This window comes from Nerophis ophidion, linkage group LG15, assembly GCF_033978795.1.
Source record: "Nerophis ophidion isolate RoL-2023_Sa linkage group LG15, RoL_Noph_v1.0, whole genome shotgun sequence".
NCBI lineage: Eukaryota > Metazoa > Chordata > Actinopteri > Syngnathiformes > Syngnathidae > Nerophis > Nerophis ophidion.
Genome location: NC_084625.1, coordinates 46,942,794 through 46,965,789, shown reverse-complemented (window position 1 = coordinate 46,965,789; position 22,996 = coordinate 46,942,794). Strand labels below are relative to the sequence as shown.

At 39.8% G+C, this 22,996-nt stretch overlaps 1 protein-coding gene and 1 long non-coding RNA gene across 3 annotated transcripts in view; one reads left to right on the top strand and one right to left on the bottom strand.

Moving 5' to 3' along the window:
* The window catches only part of LOC133569732 (uncharacterized), a 64,299-nt gene that overhangs the window by 21,276 nt on the left and 20,027 nt on the right, over nucleotides 1-22,996 (bottom strand). Inside the window, exon 3 of one of the 2 annotated variants that reach the window (XR_009809866.1) lies at nucleotides 21,922-22,177. The exons of the other annotated variant lie outside the window; for it this stretch is intronic. This is a non-coding gene — a long non-coding RNA (uncharacterized LOC133569732). Of the gene's footprint in view, nucleotides 1-21,921; nucleotides 22,178-22,996 lie in introns of those variants that run through there. 2 annotated transcript variants of the gene reach the window in all.
* LOC133569731 (meiotic recombination protein REC8 homolog) lies at nucleotides 614-22,517 on the top strand. Its single transcript, XM_061922283.1, has 11 exons — nucleotides 614-677; nucleotides 5,014-5,092; nucleotides 5,182-5,272; nucleotides 5,342-5,462; nucleotides 7,847-8,051; nucleotides 14,351-14,433; nucleotides 14,498-14,540; nucleotides 16,646-16,706; nucleotides 16,771-16,842; nucleotides 19,639-19,751; nucleotides 22,099-22,517. The coding sequence occupies exons 1-11, from the start codon at nucleotides 639-641 to the stop codon at nucleotides 22,179-22,181; spliced, it is 990 nt and encodes a 329-aa protein (XP_061778267.1). The 5' UTR covers nucleotides 614-638; the 3' UTR covers nucleotides 22,182-22,517.

Sequence of the window (22,996 nt, the reverse complement as noted above, 5' to 3'; positions counted from 1 at the left end):
AAGCTGTAGGTACATCTCAAGGATGATCAGTGGAAACAGGAATGGCACTGAGCTCACTTTTCAGCTTCACGGCAAAGGTTGTGAATACTTATTTACTTGTGATACTTTTGCAAAAAAATAAAAATAATTTTTTTTTCACATTGTCATTATGAGGTATTGTGTGTAGAATTTATTTTGAAGACAAAAACTGTTTTTTTCTTTTTCGAAAAAGGCTGTAACATAAAATGTGGAAAAAGGATAAGTGCTGTGAATACTCTCCTGATGCACTGTATGAAGATGGCTCATTATACCAAAAGGCATTTAAATCTACTCGATTGCAAACACCAACTTTTGGCAGGTCTGTCCCTATTAAGGTTGAGTTGAGGTTACCGTGGTGTTGCATTGTGTAGTTTAAAGTAAGGCAGCCGTAGAGCAGTCAAAAATCCTGTGTACATACGTGAAATGACTTTGTTGACCAACAATCAATGCTGCAAGGCTAAGTGGTGACTGAAATGTTCTCATTTCAAGATAAAGACGGGAAGCACATGACTTGACACCTTAATGACTAACAGCCATCAGCTATAATACTGCACATCTTCTTTGCATTAACAAACATGTTTTTTCCAGCAGCAATCACTGCGTCTCGGGAAAGTATCACCATGAAAGAGACGGAGCTGTTTACTGTCCCTGCCACAGAGGTACAAAGCACACTCACTGGTCACAACATTAGGTATACATTGTAATCAAAAAATATTTATTTGGTCTCTTCATCAAACCCTCACCCTAAATGACCCTCCTCCTTCCCCGCAGGTAAAACACAAACTAGTGGTACCACTATGAATACTTGTTGCTTTTATTGTCTTCTACTTTCTCAGTCGGGCACCAACTTGAAGGTGTTGGAAAACCGCCATGAATGGAGTGGATCATGTTCTGCTTCACACTGTCACAGCTTATCATATAATTCATGTTTTGCCTCAATGAATCGGAGCTGCCCTGTGTCGGCAGCACACGTGTAACCCAGCACCATGCTATTACCGTTATGCCTGACAGTTGTCACAATACTTATATTGTGGAACCTGTTTATGGTGACAACCTGTGTTAGTTTAGTCCATCAAATCATCGGTTTGTTGTCCACTGTGTTCTTACTAAAATATTCCCGCTTAAGTAATTGGCAACATACATTGCACACTGACCCAGAAAACCGGTCAGTTTGTTGATATTTAGCAGATTTTGGTCAAAAAATATAATACATATAAAAGACAAGAGCAAAGGAAATGCCATTCACCTTCAAAGCTTTGGCATCAGACAAAATATCCTTCCTTCTTCTGCGGTAGACATGTCAACTGTCGCAAGGTAGTGATAGTGATGCCAACAACTGCCAAATATATATATATATATATATATACATATATTAATACATACATACCGCACCTTGATATGACAATTTAATGCTAGTGCGGCCCGTGAGTTTAATATGAACGCATGAACGGCACTTGACAGCGTCATGCTTGCCAACGCTCCCAAGTTTCAGGGCATCCATTCTCTAGAATTCCTGTCGATTTTCTCCCAAACTACAATATTCAGGGGGTGCCATGATGGCACTGTCTTTAGCGCCACCTACATCCTGTACAAACAGCGTGCAAGCCCAGTTACATGATGTATCTGGCTGTGTGAGACGCATGTGTGTTATTGCAAGACATATTTGATCAACAGCTACACAGGTCACACTGAGGGTGGCTGTAAGAAAACTTACACTGTTACAAATATGCGCCACACTGTGAAGCCACACCAAACAATGACAAACACATTTTGGGAGAACATCCGCACCGTAAGACAACATAAACACAACAGAACAAATACCCAGAATCCCATGCAGCCCTAACTATTCCGAGCTACAATATACACCCCCGGTACCACCAAACCCCCCACCCCCAACCTCAACCCCCTACTTGCGTCGGTTGAGGTGGTGTATATGGTAGCCCGGTGGAGTTAGGGCTGCAAGGTGTTCTGGGTATTTGTTCTGTTGTGTTTAAGTTGTGTTAGGGTGCGGATGTTCTCCCGAAACGTGTTTGTCATTCTTGTTTGGTGTGGGTTCACAGTGTGGCATTTATTTGTAACAGTGTTAAAGTTGTTTATACAGCCACCCTCAGTGTGACCTGTATGGCTGTTGAGCATGTATGTCTTGCAGTCACTTACGTATATTTGAAGAAGCCGCATACGACATGTTAATGAGCCGGCACGCTGGTTGTGTGATGTAAAAGCGGACGCGATGACATGTTGTAGAACAGTGGTTCTCAAATGGGGATACGCGTACCCCTGGGGGTACTTGAACGTATACCATGGGGTATGTGAGATTATTTTAAATATTCTAAAAAATTGCAATTTAAAAATATTTTATTAATAGGTTTATTGAATAATACTTCAACAAAATATGAATGTAAGTTCATAAACTGTGAAAAGAAATGCAACATTGCAATATTCAGTGTTGACAGCTAAATTTTTTGTGGACATGTTCCATAAATATTGATGTTAAAGATTTCTTTTTTTGTGAAGAAATGTTTAGAATTAAGTTAATGAATCCAGATGGATCTCTATTACAATCCCCAAAGAGGGCACTTTAAGTAGATGATTACTTCTATGTGTGGAAATCTTCATTTATAATTGACTGACTTGTTAATTTTTCAACAAGTTTTTAGTCATTTGTATATCTTTTTTTCCCAAATAGTTCACAAAAGACCACTACAAATGAGCAATAAATCAGTAACCGGTGACATAGTGCTGTATTTTACTTCTTTATCTCTTTTTTTCCAACCAAAAATGCTTTGCTCTGATTAGAGGGTACTTGAATTAAAAGAATGTTCAAAGGGGGTACATCACTGAAAAAAGGTTGAGAACCACTGTTGTAGAGGATGTTAAAGGCAGTGCAGTCACGGCACGCCCTTAATAATGTCGGCCAGGTGAAAATTGGGACAAATTCGGGAGAATGGTTGCACCGGTAGATTGTCGGGAGGTGCACTGAAAATCGGGAGTCTCCCGGAAAAATTGTGAGGGTTGGCAAGTATGTTGCTAGGGCAGGAAAGCCACTCATAGAAGGTAAATTAATTAAAAAGTGCATGTTAGATTTTTTAAGAAATCTTTTCATGCGGTCCAGCCTCACCCAGTTTCTGCATCCAGTAGCCCCCAGGTAAATTGAGTTTGAGACCCCCGATCTAAACAGTCTTTCCTTAAACTGAACAAATGTCATATGTCCACTGATGTTTAAAAACTCTACACTCTGAGTCCAATTTATTTTACCCCAACGATTTCGTCATTTTTCCCCACTCGTGCACTAATTGACTGAAAGATCGCGCACTTGCTGCCTTTGTGGCGCAAGCATGATGACGTCCCGTTACCGCTGGGAAAATTTTTAGACAATATGATTTGCTTGAGCGGCTAGGAGAACCAATAACAAGCGGTAGAAAATGGATTGATGGATGGGCGAAAAGGGACGGATTTAAAAAAATATATAAAAAAAAAACTTTTTTTTTTTTTTTTTTTTTTTTTTTTTAGCCGGGACTACCCGCGGGCCGGATTTTAAAAGTTAAAGTACCAATGATTGTCACGCACACAAGGTGCGGCGAAATTATTTTCTGCATTTTGGATGCTGGCGTGCCTTATCTGCCTCAGAGACCCAGTAACAAGCGGTAGAAAATGAATTGGATGGGCGAAAAAGGAAAGATTAAAAAAAAATAATAATAAACTGTATATATATATATATATATATATATATATATATATATATATATATATATATATATATATATATATAGTTTTTTTTTTTAACTTGGTATTACCCACGGGCCGGATTTTGGATGGTGGCGTACCTTATCTGCCTAGGAGACCAAGTAACTAGCGGTAGAGAATGGATTGTAGGATGGGCGAGAAAAGACAGATTAAAAAAAAAAATGATAATCAAAAAATAAATAAAATTTTTGTTTACTTTTTAGCCAGGACTACTCGCGGGTCGGATTTTGGACGCTGGCGTGCCGTATCTGCCAAGGAGACTCAGTAACAAGCGGGAGAAAATGGATTGATGAATGGGAGCGCCGTAAGTGGCTGATCCGTTGGCGGTCTCGTCTTGTCCCCCCCTCTTGTATGTCTGCTCTTAGCGGGACTGTGCCGAAAATGAAATTTCAGTTCTTATTTGTCTTTTACATGTTGGAACGGACAAATAAAGGATTGTCGATTCTCAATGTCAAGAACAGATTAAAAAAATAATAACAAAAAAAAAAAATATATATATATATATATTTTTTTTTTTTACTTGGTACTACACGTGGGCTGGATTTTGGGCGCTGGCAGGCCAGATTTTGGACGCTGGCAGGCCGTATTTGGCCCGTGGGCCGTAGTTTGGGGACCACTGCTGTATAGGATAGGATAGACTTATTTTCATCCCACAATGGGGAAATTATGTGGTTGCAGTGCAGATTTTTACATAGAGTAACAAAAGTAAAAACTTAATCAAAACTAAAGTAATAATAAATAATACAAATTGCGTATAAATGATAACACTATGTATAGCTAAATATGATAAAGCAAAACACTGTCTTATCACCCATATTGCACATGCGGAAAAAAACAGATGAGTCCGTTGTAAATTCTTATGGATGTGGGTAGAAAAGACCTACGGTAATTGTCCTTTCCGCAGTGTGGCTGTAAGACATTTGAACACCAGTAGGACAAAACAGCTTGTGATTGACTTCCGGCGGTCAGCAACACCACATCCAGGGATTAAAGATATAAATAGTGAGCTCATTTAAATACCTGGATGCTCACCTCAACAATAAACTTGACTTCAGTCACAACTCAAACGCCCTGTACAAGAAGGGCCACGGTCGCCTACATATCTCGAGAAGACTGAGGTCCTTTGGAATGTGCGTGTGTGGGCTTCTGTGGTGTTGTATGCTGGGGCGTCCAATTCCTCTTACCCCATGCAAGTTTGGACGTTTGACTTTCCTGCAGTAAAGTATTAAAACATTGCTTCTTTATTGGCAGTTTGAAGGTCCAGACCTAGAAGCCAACCTGGAAGCTACACTTGCCCATTTGGAGGAGCAACCTGACAACTTCTTTGAGGGTTAGTCACAGTTCCTCCATGTCAGGAGACGCTTAAGAAGAAGTTCTGCTAACTTCTTGTTTGTTTTCTTTTTTTTTTTGTAAATGCAGTTGTGGAAAGACAGGGGGGAGCTCCTGCTGAAAGAGAGGTTAGAGAGAGGGAGCAAGAGATGGATGCAGAGCCACCACGAACCATTCCTGAGTAAACCCAAAAGACAATCACCAGTTAATGCGTGCACACACTCAGATTGACAATTTACCTTTTGTTTAGATTGCCAGAGGACACCATCTTGCACCCACAGGATAAGACCCTAGAGATCCCTCCAACCATTGCTCAGGAGCTAACCCCAGTCTCCACCCCTGCCGCTGCAGAGCTAGTTGCCGACTTAGAGGTACGAACCCAAGGAGGCCGTGTGGTCTGAATAAAGTTTTGCTGGGACTTCCTTAACTGTGATTTTACTAAGGCTCACGGTGACGTAACACATTCTAGGCATTTGTTGTTTCAGCAAGGCTTTAACAATCATAAATATACTGTAGAATAGAACAAAGATCCCTGCCAAAACCACATTTAACACTGAGGGCAGCATACATAAAAATCAGAGGACAGTACCTATTCAGTAGTACCTTGGTTTTCATACGGTTCACATTACGTGGGCGATATGGCCTTTTTTTAACATCTCGATATTTTTAGGCCATATCGCGATATACGATATATATCTCGATATTTTGCCTTGGCCTTCAATTAACACTTGATGCATATAATCACAGCAGTATGATGATTCTATGTGTCTACATTAAAACATTCTTCTTCATACTGCATTAATATATGCTACTTTGAAACTTTCATGCAGAGAAGGAAATCACAATTAGGTCAATTGACCAAAACTGTATTTATTAAACAGTTATTAAGCAGTGGCACAAATGTTCATGCCATTTACAAAACAGAAAGGGCAAGATTGTCAGAGACATTTTAAGTGTCAAATAAAAATGAGCTGCATAATAGGAAATCAAATAGTATTCATCCTTCGCTATGTGGTAGGTTACTACGGACGTTATGAAATTTTCTTCATTCTCTAGCACAGTGATTCTCAACTGGGGGTACTTTAAGGCAGTGGTCCCCAACCTTTTTGTATCCGCGGACCGGTCAACGCTTAATAATTTGTCCCGCGGCCTGGGAGGGGTGTCCTTTTTTTTTCTTTGTCATGAAAAAGGGACGTTTTTGTCATGAAAAAGGGAGTTTTTTGTGGTTGGTGCACTATTTGTAAGTGTATATTGTGTTTTTTATGTTGATTTGATAAAAAATTTTTTTATTTTTTTTAATTTTTTTTATAAAAAGTTCTTCTGCGGCCCGGTACCAATCGCGCCACGGCCCGGTACCGGTGGTTGGGGACCACTGCTTTAAGGTATGCCAAGGGGTACGTGAGATTTTTTTAAAATATTGTACGAATAGCAGCAATTCAAAAATCCTTTATAAATATATTTATTGAATAATACTTCAACAAAATATGAATGAAAGTTCATAAACTGTGAAAAGAAATGCAATATTCAGGGTTGACAGCTAGATTTTTTGTGGACATGTTCCATAAATATTGACGTTAAAGATTTCTTTTTTTATGAAGAAATGTTTAGAATTAAGTTCATGAATCCAGATGGATCTCTAATAAAATCCCCAAAGAGGGCACTTTAAGTTGATGATTACTTCTATGTGTAGAAATCTGTATTTCTAATTGAATCACTTGTTTATTGTTCAACAAGTTTGGTTATTTTTATATCCATCCATTTTCTACCGCTTATTCCCTTTTGGGGTCGCGGGGGGCGCTGGCGCCTATCTCAGCTACAATTGGGCGGAAGGCGAGGTACACCCTGGACAAGTCGCCACCTCATCGCAGGGCTATTTTTATATCTTTTTTTTTCCCAAATAGTTCAAGAAAGACCACTACAAATGAGCAATATTTTGCACTGTTATACAATTTAATAAATCAGAAACTGATGACATAGTGCTGTATTTTACTTAATCTCTTTTTTTTCAACCAAAAATGCTTCGCTCTGATTAGGGGGTACTTGAATTAAAAAAAAAAAATGTTCACATGGGGTACATCACTGACAAAAGGTTGAGAACCACTGACCTAGGTCTGCGGACATGTCCTCCCCATCCCACCTAGTAACTTTCCAAGCACATCGCCTGAAAAGCGTCAACTCTTCCCGACCACAACACTGTCTGTGGGAGATTGCATAAGTAGGAATCTCATCCTCTTTGGTAACTCGGCTTTTTGTACAATCATGTTGGATGTAATGAGATGGGACAATGCCAAACAAAACAAACAAACGGATTTCAAAGTCCTTGAAAGTCTCCTTGAAAAGTTGTATGCTTTACATAAAATGACTGTATAACAAAATACAGGTGATGCGTTCATGGTAGTTGTTAGACTGTGGGAATTTTCCATCTACTTATCCTGTTACATTCAAAGAACTGCTGTTTCGTAGTTCATCCAGTTACGGTACATTCAATGAACTGCTTTTTCTTAGTTGTTTGTATTACCAATTGTATTTTTGTCAAAACAATATTTATCTAAAAGTTTGTTTTTCTTTTTAAAAGTCATATTTAATGTATAACGGGGCTGTTCTGGGAGAGCCAATCACGGATTAAATTGATTCCAATCCATTTTTGTTGATTCTCGTAGATTTAGGTATTTATTCATCTACAAGTCAGCATAATACTGCCTTGTTATTAGTTATGTATCACTGTCAATTCCCCCTAATATTCTTCCCGTTCCAGGCTGCGCCCCTCCCAGGAAGGGAGGTGCCAAAGCGGAAGAGGAAGAGGCAGCTGATCTTCTTTGACCCGGAAACGCAGATCCACTGGGAAACGTTTAAGAGGCAGATTGATGACCCTCTGATAGGGACCAGAGCCCCATCATTCCTCCCGCCTGTGTCTCAACGGATGAAAACAGCTGGCGAGTTGCTTGGTGCACCTTGTAACGGTCAGTGTGACACGATTCAAGAGCTCAGTCCTTTTGAATTTGGCTAAGAATTAAACAGAAAGGGTTTTTTCTAGTTTGTTGGTTTATTCAGCTCGAATGGAGCCTCAGTCTGCTATCTGTTCATATTAGTTTCTCGAGAACAGTGGGGTCCAAAATGTGGTCCTGGGGACCATTTCTTTTTTGCTCTTTTTGTATTGGGTCTTGTCCTAATGTAAACATTGTTAAGTCAATATTATTCAAATTTATTATGAATGAATACACACATTTGTTTTGTCACATAACATTCTAAGTTAAGATGAGGATGTTTTTGTCATGATCCTTAATGACTGTTTTGGCTTTGTATATTTCTTCCGTGTTTTGTGTTAGTTTGTCAATTCTCTGTCCTACCGATTTTGCGGCGCTGCATTTCAGACAGTCACTGATTGCACACCTCAGTTCATTACTTCCTGTGTAACCTCGCTTTTCCTGCTAACAGTGTTTCCTTTGCATGTTCACCTGTGGTTGACTGCTTTCCGTGTACATTTCTGGCTGTGCTTTTAATGCAAACTAGTTGCGACTGGGAAGCTCACATTGCGATGTGATAGAATACTGCTTTAGTAATAGTACAGGATTCTGCGCTTTTCTTTTATAAGGAATACAGCAGGAAAACTAAGCTAGTATTGACCTTTTCTTGTGTGGGGTAATAATTTTGCCTTGATTTTGAGGTCGCAGAGGCAGATTTTGAGCACAGAAAAATTTATTTTTGCAGGCAAAAGAGAATTGTTTGAGGGAATGTCAATGTATTTTTAACGACAATTTCGTGAACTTCTAGATGAATTACTAAAATGTACACTCCATTAAACAGTTTTTTTGGTCTTCTATGACAGCAGCTTTCAGAGAGCTTGTAACTAAATTAAAAGGGAACATCATCACCAGACCTATGAAAGCGTCAATATATACCTTGATGGTGCAGAAAAAGGACCATATATTTTTTTAACCGATTTCCGAACTCTAAATGGGTGAATTTTGGCGAATTAAACGCCTTTCTGTTTATTGCGCTAGAGGCGATGACGTCGGAATGTGACGTCGCCGAGGTAACACACCCGCCATTTTCATTTTCTACACATTACAAACACCGGGTCTCAGCTCTGTTATTTTCCGTTTTTTTGACTATTTTTTGGAACCTTGGAGACATCATGCCTCGACGGTGTGTTGTCGGAGGGTGTAACAACACTAACAGGGAGGGATTCAAGTTGCACCACTGGCCCGAAGATGCGAAAGTGTCTGCCGCCAGACCCCCATTGAATGTGCTGGAGTGTCTCCACATTTTACCGGCGATGCTAAGGCAGACATGGCACAGAGATGTATGGATAACCTGCAGATGCATTTGCAACGATAGTCAACGAAATCACAAAGGTGAGTTTTGTTGATGTAGACTGCCAGCTAATCGATGCTAACATGCTACGCTAATCGATGCTAACATGCTATTTACCGGCGGTGCTAAAGCAGACATGGTACAGAGATGTATGGATAACCTGGAGATGCATTTGCAACTATATTACATTTCTTTCCACCCACATTTAATGGGGAAAAAAACACTTACCAATCGACGGATTTGAGTTGCTCCAGTGTCAAAAGATGCGAAAGTCCTGATCGTTTGGTCCGCACATTTTACCGGCGATGCTAACGCAGCTATTCGGCCATGCTATGGCTATGAATAGCGTCAATAGCTATTTGCTCAATAGCTTCAGTTTCTTCTTCAATACTTTCATACTCCAACCATCTGTTTCAATACATGCCTAATCTGTTGAATCGCTTAAGTCGCTGAAATCCGAGTTTGAATCCGAGCTAATGTCACTATATCTTGCTGTGGTATTCCCATTGTTTGTTTACATTGACAGCACTGTGTGACGTCACGGGGAAATGATAGTGGTTTCGAAGATAGCGAAAATAAGGCACTTTAAAGCTTTATTTAGGGATATTCCGAGACCGGTAAAATTTTGAAAAAAAACTTAAAAAAATACAACAAGCCACTGGGAACTGATTTTTATTGTTTTTAACCCTTTTGAAATTGTGATAATGTTCCCCTTTAAGGAACGTTGATAAAACACACCACCACTTTCAGGATAAACACACAAGACTATTTTCACGATTAAACATGTACGAAAGGAGTAGGAACAAGTAGTGTTAATTTAAGTCTAACCCTTATCCATGTATCAGTTGGTTCACACTACGTGTTTAACACAGCAATGTCAAAAATGCGGCCCGGTCACCGGATCGGGCCCGTTGACAAGTTCAATCCGGCCTGCGAGACGAATTTGCTAAGTGTAAAAGTGAGCTGCATTTTTAAATGAAAGAAACTGCTGTTCCAAATGTGTCCACTGGATGGTGCAGTAGCAATTGTGTTAGGCAAGCAAATAGTTTATACAAGCAAGAGGTACACGGAAAAGCGGAGCTCGCCTTCAAACCAATGTTAAACAAACAAGTCAAATAAAGATCACCACTTGAAATGCTGCATGAGAGACTGCACATTGATGTAGTTCTGTGAAAATTTATGTATTCTGTGCAAATTTAAAGAAATTGAACAGTGTGTGATTTACTGCAATACTATTTGCATTTTAAGTTTTCATTTTTAGTTTGTTAAAATGATTCACACATTGCACAGCGTTTATTTTTCTATCAATACACAGTGATGCCTAGAAGGCCAGAAGTAACTGAACCCTTTTGAAAAGTTTGTGCCACAGTTTGTATAGTTAATTGAGTTAGCACAGGATTAATATATGGAAATGACGAATGGGATAGTTGATACATGTTGTTCATGTTGTTTTTGTTTAATCCTAGATGGGCTGTGACACAAAGTTTATTTGCTTTGTAGATACACTGAGATTAAGGCTATGTCTACACTAAGTCGTTTAACCCCTTAAACAAATAATTATTTAGCCTAAGCTAGGGTTGGGCGATATATCTATATACTCGATATATCGCGGGTTTGTCTCTGTGCGATTTAAAAAATGACGAGGTTGTGATATTCGAGTATACGTTCTCACACAGTTGCTTTTAGCTGCGGGCATTACACTAGAGGCTCTCCTCGCTCTTGTCTCTCCTTCTCACAGAGAGCAAGCGCACCTTCTTACACACGTCACATATTGTCACGTCATATGTCACATACGTATACGCCCTCGCGGAGCAGATAGGGAGCAGCATGGGTAACGTTAGCTGTGATGCTAGCGCAGCCGTGCGAGTGGTAATACGAGAGAAAGATGGTGCGAATCTGGTAACAAATGAAGGAATAATTAATTCCCAAGAAAAACAGCAGGGAGTCCATCGTCTGGCGGTGGTTTGGCTTCAAGTGGGAATATGTCAAATAGTCAACTTTAATTTGTCAAGTGTGGGGCACAAGCGTTGCTACAAAAAGTAGTGTTACTGCTAATATGTAGCATCATTTGAAAAGTAACCTGCTAGAGAATGAAGAGTGCTTACTCCGCATGTCAACATCTCTGTTCGGTGCCACACGCCCACACCACCAAAGTGCCGAGGCAAACATTTCCAGATCAACACCGTATGAAAAAGATAGTTATTTTTTTATTTTTTTTAGTTGTGATTTCCTTCTCTGGATGAAAGTTTTAAATGAGCATATTACAATGCAGTATGAACAAGAATGTTTTAATGGAGACACAGTGTCAAACCGTGGACTTTGGGGTTTGGATTGTGTTTCCTAGGCAAAGGAAAGTTGGCACGAGCAAGACGTGAGTATAAGTACATATTTATTTTTGATAAACTACAAAAAAAGAAAGCAAACAAAAAGGCGCGCACAATGGCGGAGAACAAACTTGACTAGAAAAAAAAAACTAGCACTATGGCATGACTATAGACAAAAAAACAACTCAACAACTGACTTAAAAAAATAAAATAAAAAACTTCTGTGGCATGAGCAGGAGGGAAACTATGGGCAGAGTGATTAGCAGGCATGGCATGGCGTGAAGGGAGTAGGGGTAAAGTCGCCAGGCTGACTTCCTGGCAACTTCCGGTTTAAATAATAGATAATTGCAAACAGGTGTGAGACATGAGAACAGGGGCGTGACATGAGGACAAGGTGAAAACTAATGAGTTAGCAAACAAAGCAAACAAGGAAGTGCAGGAACAGGAACTGAGTGTCCAAAAAACAAAACCGAACATGACCAAAATAAAACAAGATCCCATAGACGTGACACATAGAATCATCATACTGCTGTGATTATATGCATCAAGTATTAATTCAAGACTAAGGCAAAATTTTTAGATGTATATTGTGTATCGCGATATGGCCTAAAAATATCGCGACATTTAAAAAAGGCCATATTGCCCAGCCCCAGCCTAAGCCCCATTTCAGCCACAGTAAACCAGCGTTTAAGGTCCCCCTCCTCGGACACATTTCTACACGGGTAAGTCAGCCGTGTCATTTTTGAATCTCCGGCACTTAACTTTGTATGGACTCATTGATCATTTACAAAGTGAGTTCGGAGAGGAAGGGACGCCAGAAAGACCACACCCACACAGGAAGTAACGTCAGAAATAACACGCCACAGCCAGCTTTGTAATAAAGCGGTTCTATAACAACCGGAGGTAACCACTGGAAATATGGAGAGTCATCTAGACATGCCCGTGTTTCTCTTTCTTCTACATGTACGGACGCTTGTGGAAATCACACATGAATACATTAAGAGAAAGCGATGGCAGCTATTTCGGATACAACAATTCTCAGGCGGCAAAAGAACTTTGGAATGTCCGGTTCAGCTGCGGTTCTACTTAGCGAAAAAATTTGTCTGTTTGTCGAAAGAAAGACAATGAGATTGCGGGCTCCTGTGAATGTGATTAAAAAAAAGGTAGCATATGCTTTGTATTACCTGGCTTTCGAGGCAAGACTACGGAAAACGGCGAACGCTTTTGGACTGGCAGACCAGACTGTATCAGTTATTTCCCGCCATATGTTGCCGACTCAATATCTAGGTCCACAGTATATAAAGTCACTAAAAACTAATAGACAATGAAGGTGAAGGCAAAAGAGTAAAGATTGTCCTGACCAGTTATCTAGATCCCTAGTTTGATTGATGTAAAACGTTCTTTATCAAATTGTTTACTTTCACGTGTTTATTAAAGATTTGATTAATTTCTGATGGATCAGGTGTGATTCACTACAACAGGGCCCCACAGCACACTGGATTCCAGTTAATTGAAATACCACAACACTGGATATTGTTCAGATAAGTTTAATCTAAAAACTTGCACACAAAGAAACATTGGACGTTACTATGACGTGCGTGTTTTTCGTGCATGCGTACTAGGTCGCGTTGCGAAGGAGGTGGAGAGGGGTTGTTAAACGGTGTCATTACTGTGTGTGGACACGGATAAGGTTAGGTGTGATTTTCCGGGGCCTAAGTCTAAATTCATTGGTCCCCATTCAACTAATTTTTCCTTGTATCTTTCTTCCCAAGAGGAGTCTATTGAAATTCATGACGTGTTCTTAAAATGCCCCAATTGTTCCCACCTGCTGTTCTTAAGTTGCTGAATGCTAAATGGTTAGCATTATAATTTGCAAGCCCCTATTTCCCCAATATGCATATGTAAACACCCTTATTTCCGTCATTTGCATAGGTAAACACCCTTAATTCCCCAAATAAGGGAACAATTCTGGTGGAAAAGGCGAACATCAAACACATGGAGAAAACACAAACAGATAACAGAAGAGAAATTCATATTATCCCGCGGGAAAATACATAATTTCAAAACAACAGTTTAAGAAAGGGGGGACTGCTGAGGTAGCTTAAAGTATTCGGGCAAATAGGTCGACATGGTCATGAAATATGCGCTCCCTCCCCAGGGCAGGATCTGCGGCATCTTGCAGTAGCAGCAAAAGCATTGCCATTGTGTGAGTTGAGTCTTTTAAAGAGGCACCAATCACTAAATCAGCGCGCCGGTAATTAATGATTGTGTGTGTGTGTGCTTTGAAATGTCTATATGTTGCTCATTTTGCTATACGTCTGTTTTATCTACTTCTATCTATCAATGATATTGATTTAAAATTAGACAATAGAAGTAAGGGAATTTGTAACAAATAGGCCACCCGAAGAGTGCTCTGGAGCACTCGTAGATTTTTTTCTTAACTACGAACAAATCCCAGCTAAGAAAATATTGGCGAATACAAAAATCTTCTTAAATACTTTGTAAGTGGGCTCAAGAACAAAATTAGCTCTTAAGCTTCAGAACGGTTGCTGAATAAGGCCCATTGTGTTCTTCATAGTGTTTTTAAAACTGGACCCCCCTCCCCCCGCCTTTGCCTACAGTCCTGCCAGGAGAGCTGCTGTTGCGATGGAAACTGTGTACTAGCATCACGACCGAGGCCGAGCGCGAACGACAGAGGCCTGAGGTACGAAGGTTTGACATGAAGCGTGCATGGAGGACAAGAAGTTTGATAAGTTATGTGCTTGCAGGTCCCTGAAGAGGCAGCAAAACTGGGCGTGGACTCTACCTCGGGTATTTATAATAGGTTATCTGCGGGGTTTTAAAATTTCTAAAATCTAATAACGCAATCTGAATTTAAGGCCTTCAAATGTAAAAATTCTCGAAAAATCTCATTCCCGTATTTCTTTTTTAATATAAAAAGGTGCACTAAAATGCTTTCATTTGCTCAAAAGCTGACAGTGCGCCTTTTAACCTGGTGCACCTAACGTATGTATTAATTCTGGTTGTGCTTGCAGACCTCGAATACATTTTATGTGATACATGGTGTAGTGATAAATGTAACCAGTAGATGACAGTCACACGTAAGAGATACCAGAGTCATGTGTAGAGAGAGTATGGCCAACTAAACGAGTGGGGACATCTTTGCTACCAACGTTGGTGCGGCTGTGACCGTAAGAATGTATTTGCTGTCGTACTGATGTTAGTTTTTCTGACAAAATAGACCAAAATAACACATTTAAATATACAAACCCCGTTTCCCTATGAGTTGGGAAATTGTGTTAGATGTAAATATAAACTCAATACAATGATTTGCAAATCATTTTCAACCCATATTCAGTTGAATATGCTACAAAGACAACATACTTGATGTTCAAACTGATAAACATTTTTTTTTACAAATAATCATTAACTTTAGAATGTGATGCCAGCAACACGTGACAAAGAAGGTGGAAAGGTGGCAATAAATACTGATAAAGTTGAGGAATGCTCATCAAACACTTATATGGAACATCCCAGGCTAATTGGGAACAGTTGGCTGCCATGATTGGGTATAATAGCAGCTTCCATGAAATGCTAAGTAATTCATAAACAAGGATGGAGTAAGAGTCACCACTTTATAAGCAAATTGTTGAAAAGTTTTAGGATACCATTTCTCAACGAGCTATTGCAAGGAATCTAGGGATTTTACCATCTACGGTCTGCAAATTCATAAAAAAGTTCAGAGAATCTGGAGAAATGACTGCACATAAGCGATGATATTACTGACTTTTGACCCATCAGGCGGTACTGCATCAAAAACCGACATCAGTGTGTAAAGGATATCACCACACAGGCTCAGGAACACTTCATAAACCACTGTCAGTAACTACAGTTGGTCCCTACATCTGTAAGTGCAAGTTAAAACTTTACCATGCAAAGCCAAACCCATTTATCAACAGAACCCAGAAACACCGCCGGCATCGCTGGGCCAGAGATCATCTAAGATGGACTGATTCAAAGTGGAAAAGTGTCCTGTGGTCTGACGAGTCCAGATTTCCAATTATATTTGGAAACTGTGAAAGTAGTGTCCTCTGGAACAAAGAGGAAAATAACCATCCGGATTTTTATAGGCGCAAAGTTCAAAAGCTTGCATCTGTGATGGTATGGGGGTGCATTAGTGCCCAAGGCATGGGTAACTTACACATCTGTGAAGGCACCATTAATGCTGAAAGGTACATACAGGCTTTAGAGCAACATATGTTGTCATCCAAGCAATGTTATCATGGACGCCCCTGCTTATTTCAGCAAGACAATGCCAAGCCATGCGTTACAATAGTGTGGCTTCGTAGTAAAAGCGTGCAGGTACTTTCCTGGCCCGCCTGCAGTCCAGACCTGTCTCCCATCGAAAACGCGTGGCGCATTATGAAGCGTAAAATACGATAGTGGAGACCCCGTACTGTTGAACGACTGAAGCGATACATAAAACAAGAATGGGAAAGAATTCCACTTTCAAAGCTTCAACAATAAGTTTCCTCAGTTCCCAAACGTTTGAGTGTTGTTAAAAGAAAGGGTGATGTAACACAGTGGTGAACATGCCCTTTCCCATCTACTTTTGCACGTGTTGCAGCCATGAAATTCTAAGTTAATTATTATTTGCAAAAAAAAACAAACATGTTTATGAGTTTGAACATCAAATATGTTGTCTTTGTAATGCATTCAATTGAATACGGGTTGAAAATGATTTGCAAATCATTGTATTCCGTTTATATTTACATCTAACTCAATTTCCCAACTCATATGGAAACGGGGTTTGTATTTGCAAGCGGGATTCCAAATGTAGCAGATGATTACATGTTTAATGTGTGTGTGTGTGTGCGCGTGCACGTGTGTGTGGGTGTGTGTGTGTTTGTGTTAAGACTCTGGTTTGCTGGAGATGTCCAACCCCCGGGAGGTGATTTACCAGTCAGACCAAGATGGGTGAGTATCACGGAAAGAGTTGGAGAAGTAGACACACTCAGACTAATGTGTCCTGCCTGCACAGACCTGTCCCCACTCTGCCAGCCATTCATGAGGAGATAGACATGATGCCAGAGAAAACGCTGGAGTCTGTTGGGTGAATAATCATCACTTGCCTCTTAAGGGAAAACTTTTTTCAGGGGAACGTTGCCTATCATTCACAATCTCTATGTGAGACGAACCCACATCTATTTTTGGTGCAGTTTAAATAAGGATTAAAAAACTGCTAATATGAGGCGGCTAACAATGAAGTCATCTCTCCCGTCCAAAGGCAAAACCCAGTAACTCAATTTTGGTCAAAACTGAGCTGATAATAATTTTGGAGTTCCTAGGTGATATGCTTTACATTAGTGTATGCGATATTGTAATTTGTTCCGTAAGTAAGCTGTTACGCGCATGGCAGGACCTAGCAACTACCACATAACCGCGTAGATAAAACAGACAAACCTAGTATCTCAAGGGACCAATCGGAGCTTTTTTGTCAGTCGCCTTATTGTCTTTAATGAGACATTTGCACGAATGGGGGCCGACGGTCAACCTGATTATGTGATATTATGGCACGAGGGGATATTTGGAAGATTGGCCCAGGACGTTGCAAGCACCTTCATTAAATGTATTGTTCATGATTCTTCCCCTTGCATACTCTTTTGGGCAGATAACTGTGAAGGTCAAAATAAAAACTGTACGCCGTACACGGCTCTTGCCCGATGTGCAAACGCAGAATGGGGCCCACCCGAGATTGGGATAAAATATTTGGAGAAAGGGCACACGTTCATGAGAGCATATTCAATCCATGGCTCAATCGGCAAGAAAATGAAAGATCAAGAAAACATCTATACGTTTGATGACTTTGTAATTCTTTGTAAGACAGCATCAAGATAGATTGGTTTTCCTTTGTTTTCTCAAAATCAGCTAGAAGTGAGTTACTAGGTTTTGCCTTTGGACGGGAGATCTTTTCCTCTTAAAACATCCAAAAACACCAACAATACTCGTGACCTGCATATTAACCAAGCAATAAAGACATTGTTATTATAAGAACTAAAGCTGAGGAACTACTTTTAGTAACACTAAGATAACTACTGAAGAAGCTGCTGTTGCTGAATTGCCTGTGAGTTTGTAAAAGATAATGCTAGTTTATCAATCTTGTATAGTAGAAGGTTGTGACCATAAGCCGAGAAGTTGGTCCATTTTGAACTTTGCTAGGAAGCCGCTTGTTTGCTCCCAGAATTTTTTGTCTGAGGTTTATGATGAATTCATCATCTAAACGTGAAAGTCTTGTGCTAAAATATATAGACATCCCATTAGTTGGCATTTCAGTGACAGCAGACATTGTACAGTAAGTGATTGTTTTATTACCGTATTTCCTTGAATTTCCGCCGGCTATATAGTATGCACCTGCCTAGAATTACTGCAAGGTCAAACTCGTTTCGCAAAATAATTAGCGCATGCTTAGCATTACCCCCAGCTCAGGATTAACGCCGGGTCAAACTTGTTTCGCAAAATATTATTTTATTAGCGCATGTCTAGAATTTCGCCGGGTTAAACTAGTTTCCCAAAATAATTAGCATATGGCTAGAATTTCCACCGGGTCAAACTCGTCACGTCACAAGTAAAACTTCACTTGTCATCATTTTCAAAATGAAGGAGGCTGATTCCAATAATTTGAAATTGCATAAAGGGAAGAAGATTAAGAGCTATTCAGTAGGATTTAAAGGTCCAAACTATTGAATATGCTAAAAACCACAGTAAGGAGCTATGTTTTATTAATATACCGTAGCTGCGTGTGTCAAATATGAGCCATTAAATGACTCCCGCCTCCTGGTGGTAGAGGGCGCTAGTGATCCTTCTGGCGACTACTCGGCTGCAGAAGAAGTGACAACAAGCAGCAAGAGTGAGCAGCAATCGTTTATCTTTTCCTCTCGCTTGCACTTTTAACATGGAGGATTACATATCTAAAATAAAACAATTTTCTAAACTGGACTTTCAATCGAAGCAGGTGGTAATAAAGGAAGATCTCCATCGAGACAGAGAGACTTTTAAAACTGAAGAAAGATAAGGAAGACTTCTATAAACAAGTTATCGATGCTTTTTATCAGAAGGAGCTGCGCATGGACTTCATTTGTAAGTAAAGGTAAGACCATAATAACGTTTTTTTTAATTAAATGTGCTTTTCATGATGTTATCATTACATCACATTCAAATTTGTAAGCGCAGGCCTAAATTTACCGCATGCCTTTGGTAAGTGCCGGAGTGAGAAGAGGTTTTAAAGTAATTAGCGCATGCTTGCCTTTACCGCATGCCTTTGGTAATCAGCGCCCCGGCGGCAATTCAAGGTAATACGGTATGTTCTTATATTGTCGATGATACGTTTAGCAGTACTGGGTTTAAATCTGCTTATCACTCAGCGTCGAAAATCTGTACCTCATCCTTTGTATGTTCAGGCTAAAAAAATAGAAGGTTCTGATCATCCATTTGTCCCAAAGTAGTCCTTGTTGGCTCTCTTGAAGTCTGCCATGATTAGTAGTCATTAACGGGAGTAGCGTTCGTGTTGATGCGCTCTGTGAAATCAATTCGCCCAGGAAAGAAGTTTTGGTCATGCTAACACAATACAGTAAATATTACATGTTATTTAGAATGTGCCTGTTACTACATGAAATATATACAACGTTGTTGGAGGGTTCTGGAGCTTAATCGGTGGAACAGATAAAAAATTTTATGACCTGCGTTGTTATCCCTTCTTTTTTTTTTTTCGATTTAAACTGCACAAAAAAGAAAAAATACTTGTTTTGTCTCACACAATTATTGTAAATGATAGACAAAATTCGAAAAAAATGGTGTCCCTCTTTAAAGCTGCAGTCTGTGGTATCAACAGAGTATGCATGTTTGTTTCCAGGTTGTTGCCAGGCCTGGAGGAGCAGCAGGGGGAGACTGCTGTTTTGTTTGAAACGCTGCTGCCTCCGCAGGCTGACCGCAGAACTGTCAGCAATGTTTTTCAAAAACTCCTTGGTACGACATGACTCATCCAAAAGAAAAAGAAAAATGAATACATGTTATGTACTGCTTGACACTTTCATAAAAGGTCATCTTTCTAACAATGTCTATTACTAGTGACACTGCTTGTATTGCATACTTGCCAACCTTGAGACCTCCGATTTCGGGAGTTAGTGGGCATGGTTAAGAGGGGAGGAGTATATTTACAGCTGTTTTGTGCGTAGTTGTGCACTGCACCCTCTAAAAGCCGTAGATGTTATTGTCACATATGCATGATTGATTGATTAAAACTTATTAGTAGATTGCACAGTACAGTACATATGGTAACACCCGAATAAGTTTTTCAACTCGTTTAAGTCGGGGTCCACGTTAAACAAATCATGGTACAAATATATACTATCAGCATAATACAGTCATCACACAATCATCATAGTATATACATTGAATTATTTACAATCCGGGGAGTGGGATGAGGATGTTTTGGTTGATATCAACACTTCAGTCATCAACAATTGCATCAACAGAGAAACGGACATTGAAACAGTGTAGGTCTTACTTAGTAGGATATGTACAGCGAGCACAGAACATAGTGAGTTCAGATAGCATAAGAACAAGTATATACATTAGCAATACATTCGATTATTTACATTAGGTTATCTACAATCCGGGGAGATGGGATGTGAATGGAGGATGGTATTAGTAAAGGGTTGAAGTTGCCCGGAGGTGTTGTGGTGCATGTAAAGTAGATGACAGTATTGTCCTGTTTAAGAGTGTCACAACATTGCTGTTTACGGCAGACCAGGGGTCAGGAACCTTTTTGGCTGAGTGAGCCAAGAAGTCAAATATTTTAAAATGTATTTACGTAAGAGCCATATAATATATTTTTAACACTGAACACAACTAAAAGCGTGCATTTTTAAGTAAGACAAACCTTTCTAGAGTATAATAGGTCTCTAATTCTTTGTAGTAACATTGTTATTCTGAAGCTAACTGTGGAGGGGGCGTGACCTGAGGGCCTGCCGCGAAGCGGGGTGTACCAGGACCGGCCTCGAAATCAGCGACAGGTGCCCAGATGGCCCACCTGGGCCTTGTTATCTAATCACCTGTCACACTGTTATAAGCAGCAGCCAGGAGGAGAGACGGGGTTGGGGTTAGAGCCAGAGTGCGAGCAAGAACAAAAGAGAAAAATACAATTGCTGGAAAGCAACTGAGAGACTTATTGAAAATAAAACAATATTGTAACCCTGAAACAGGCTCTCATGTCGGTGCTTGGTGGTCTGAAGAACCCCCAGGAGGGCAAACCCCACACTAACCAAGAATAGATAAATAACTTCTTACAATTAATGCAACTTCTTCAACATAAAAATGCATGAAAATGTTTTATATTTTGAACGTTATTTTTAACACTGTGATTACAAGTGGAATTCATTACTTATCGTGTTAAGCAATGTCAGCTAAGATTTATCTGAGAGCCAGATGCAGTCATCAGAAGAGCCACATCTGGCTCTAGAGCCATAGGTTCCCTACGAACTGCTTTACGGTACACAAAAACGTGACTGCTGCTGTTGTGTGTTTACCGCACTGGGAGGACGTTAATGAAACTGCCTAACAATAAACCCACATAAGAAACAGAGAACTCGCCCTCGATCATTCTACAGTTATAACGTCATTGAGCAGACACGCTGTTTATATTCTGGGAAAGCGGACGTGAAAACAGGCTGTTCTCACTCAGGTCCACATGGAGCTGGAAGGGGCGTGGCCTCCAGCTCCGCCTGAATTTCAGGAGAAAATTTGTCCCGGGAGGTTTTCGAGAGAGGCGCTGAATTTCGGAGGGTTTGCAAGTATGTTGTATTGACACTGCACTGATACTATGTTGCAGTTTAAAAATGGTGCCATCTGCTGGACTAAAAAAAGTTGCTACATTTGACAAGCAAATACCGTATAACAAATATCTGTGCAGAAATGAATATTAAACTAGCAACTCTGGTCAAAGAGGTAAATAGTAAACAAGGGAAATAACATCCTAATTATTTACAAGGTCTAATATTTTATGTGTTAATGTTAATTGGATGAGGACATATTGATATAGATGAGTTTGGGCCAATTCGGTGATCAATCCATCCATCCATTCCTCTACCACTTGTCCCTTTCGGGGGTTTTGGAGCTTATCCAAGCTGGATTTGTTTGCATCAATTTTATTTGTTACGTTTTGGTCAAATACATAACAGATTAAAAACAGGAAGTGAGGTCATGTCCCAGACATATGACAAGCAGTTATGTCACAAAGCAGATATAGTTTATAAGCCACAATCTGCACAAATGAGCTTTGGAGGATGACAGTTGATATTTGTGTGTGTTGTAGAGGATTTGACATCCAGGAGGAGGCTTGTGCAGCAGGACATGCCTTTTGGGGACATCCTGATTACCCCTGGTCCCAACTCCTAGGACCCAAAAATGTTACTAATCATTTGTTTGGTTCTTTTATTCCTGTTCTTAAACTCTTTTAATATTCATTGGGTTTTTATTACTGTTCTTAAACTATTTTACTGTTCACTGTGTTGTCTTTTATTCCTGTGCCTAAATCACAGTTGTCTTTTATTCCTGTTCTAAAAATATTGGATTTTTCACTCTGTTATTCCTGATCTGACATCAATTTGTGTGTACTCTTTGATGTAAAGTTAGCTGTTATTGTTATCATTTTTCCTGTTGTCTGGCCTTCAATCGAAACAAACAGCCTGTGCTGTGTGTTGTGTTGGCCCCCCTCTGAAAAATAAGGAGTATCTTTTTTATACTCTGTTACTTTATAAAAAAAAACAATTACATAAAACAAGAAAATGTATTTTCAAATAAAAATATTTCTTGCTTAACCTCTTAAGGCCCAAGCTTTTTGTGTACATGCTTATTTTTTTCATTTCTCTGTGCTATTTGGGCTTATTGGACCCTAATTAGAATAAAAACTAAGAATCATCTTTTTATATGATGTACTTAGTCCATAAGTACACAAACGTGTACATAATGTTTAGTGACATGCTAATTCTTATTTTTCCAAATTCCATTGTATGTTATACTCTTCTGACACCACCAGATGACAGTATAAGTGTCCACATAAGCGGCCATAAGACCCCAATTCAGTAGTGTACACAATTGTGGAAATAAGAGCTAAAAGGTGCTGTCCACGCATGTGGCCACTAAGCCACATGCTTTAAATATATCTTCAGACATCGGTCCTGCAGGGGCTTTTGGCACATTGCTTATGTTAC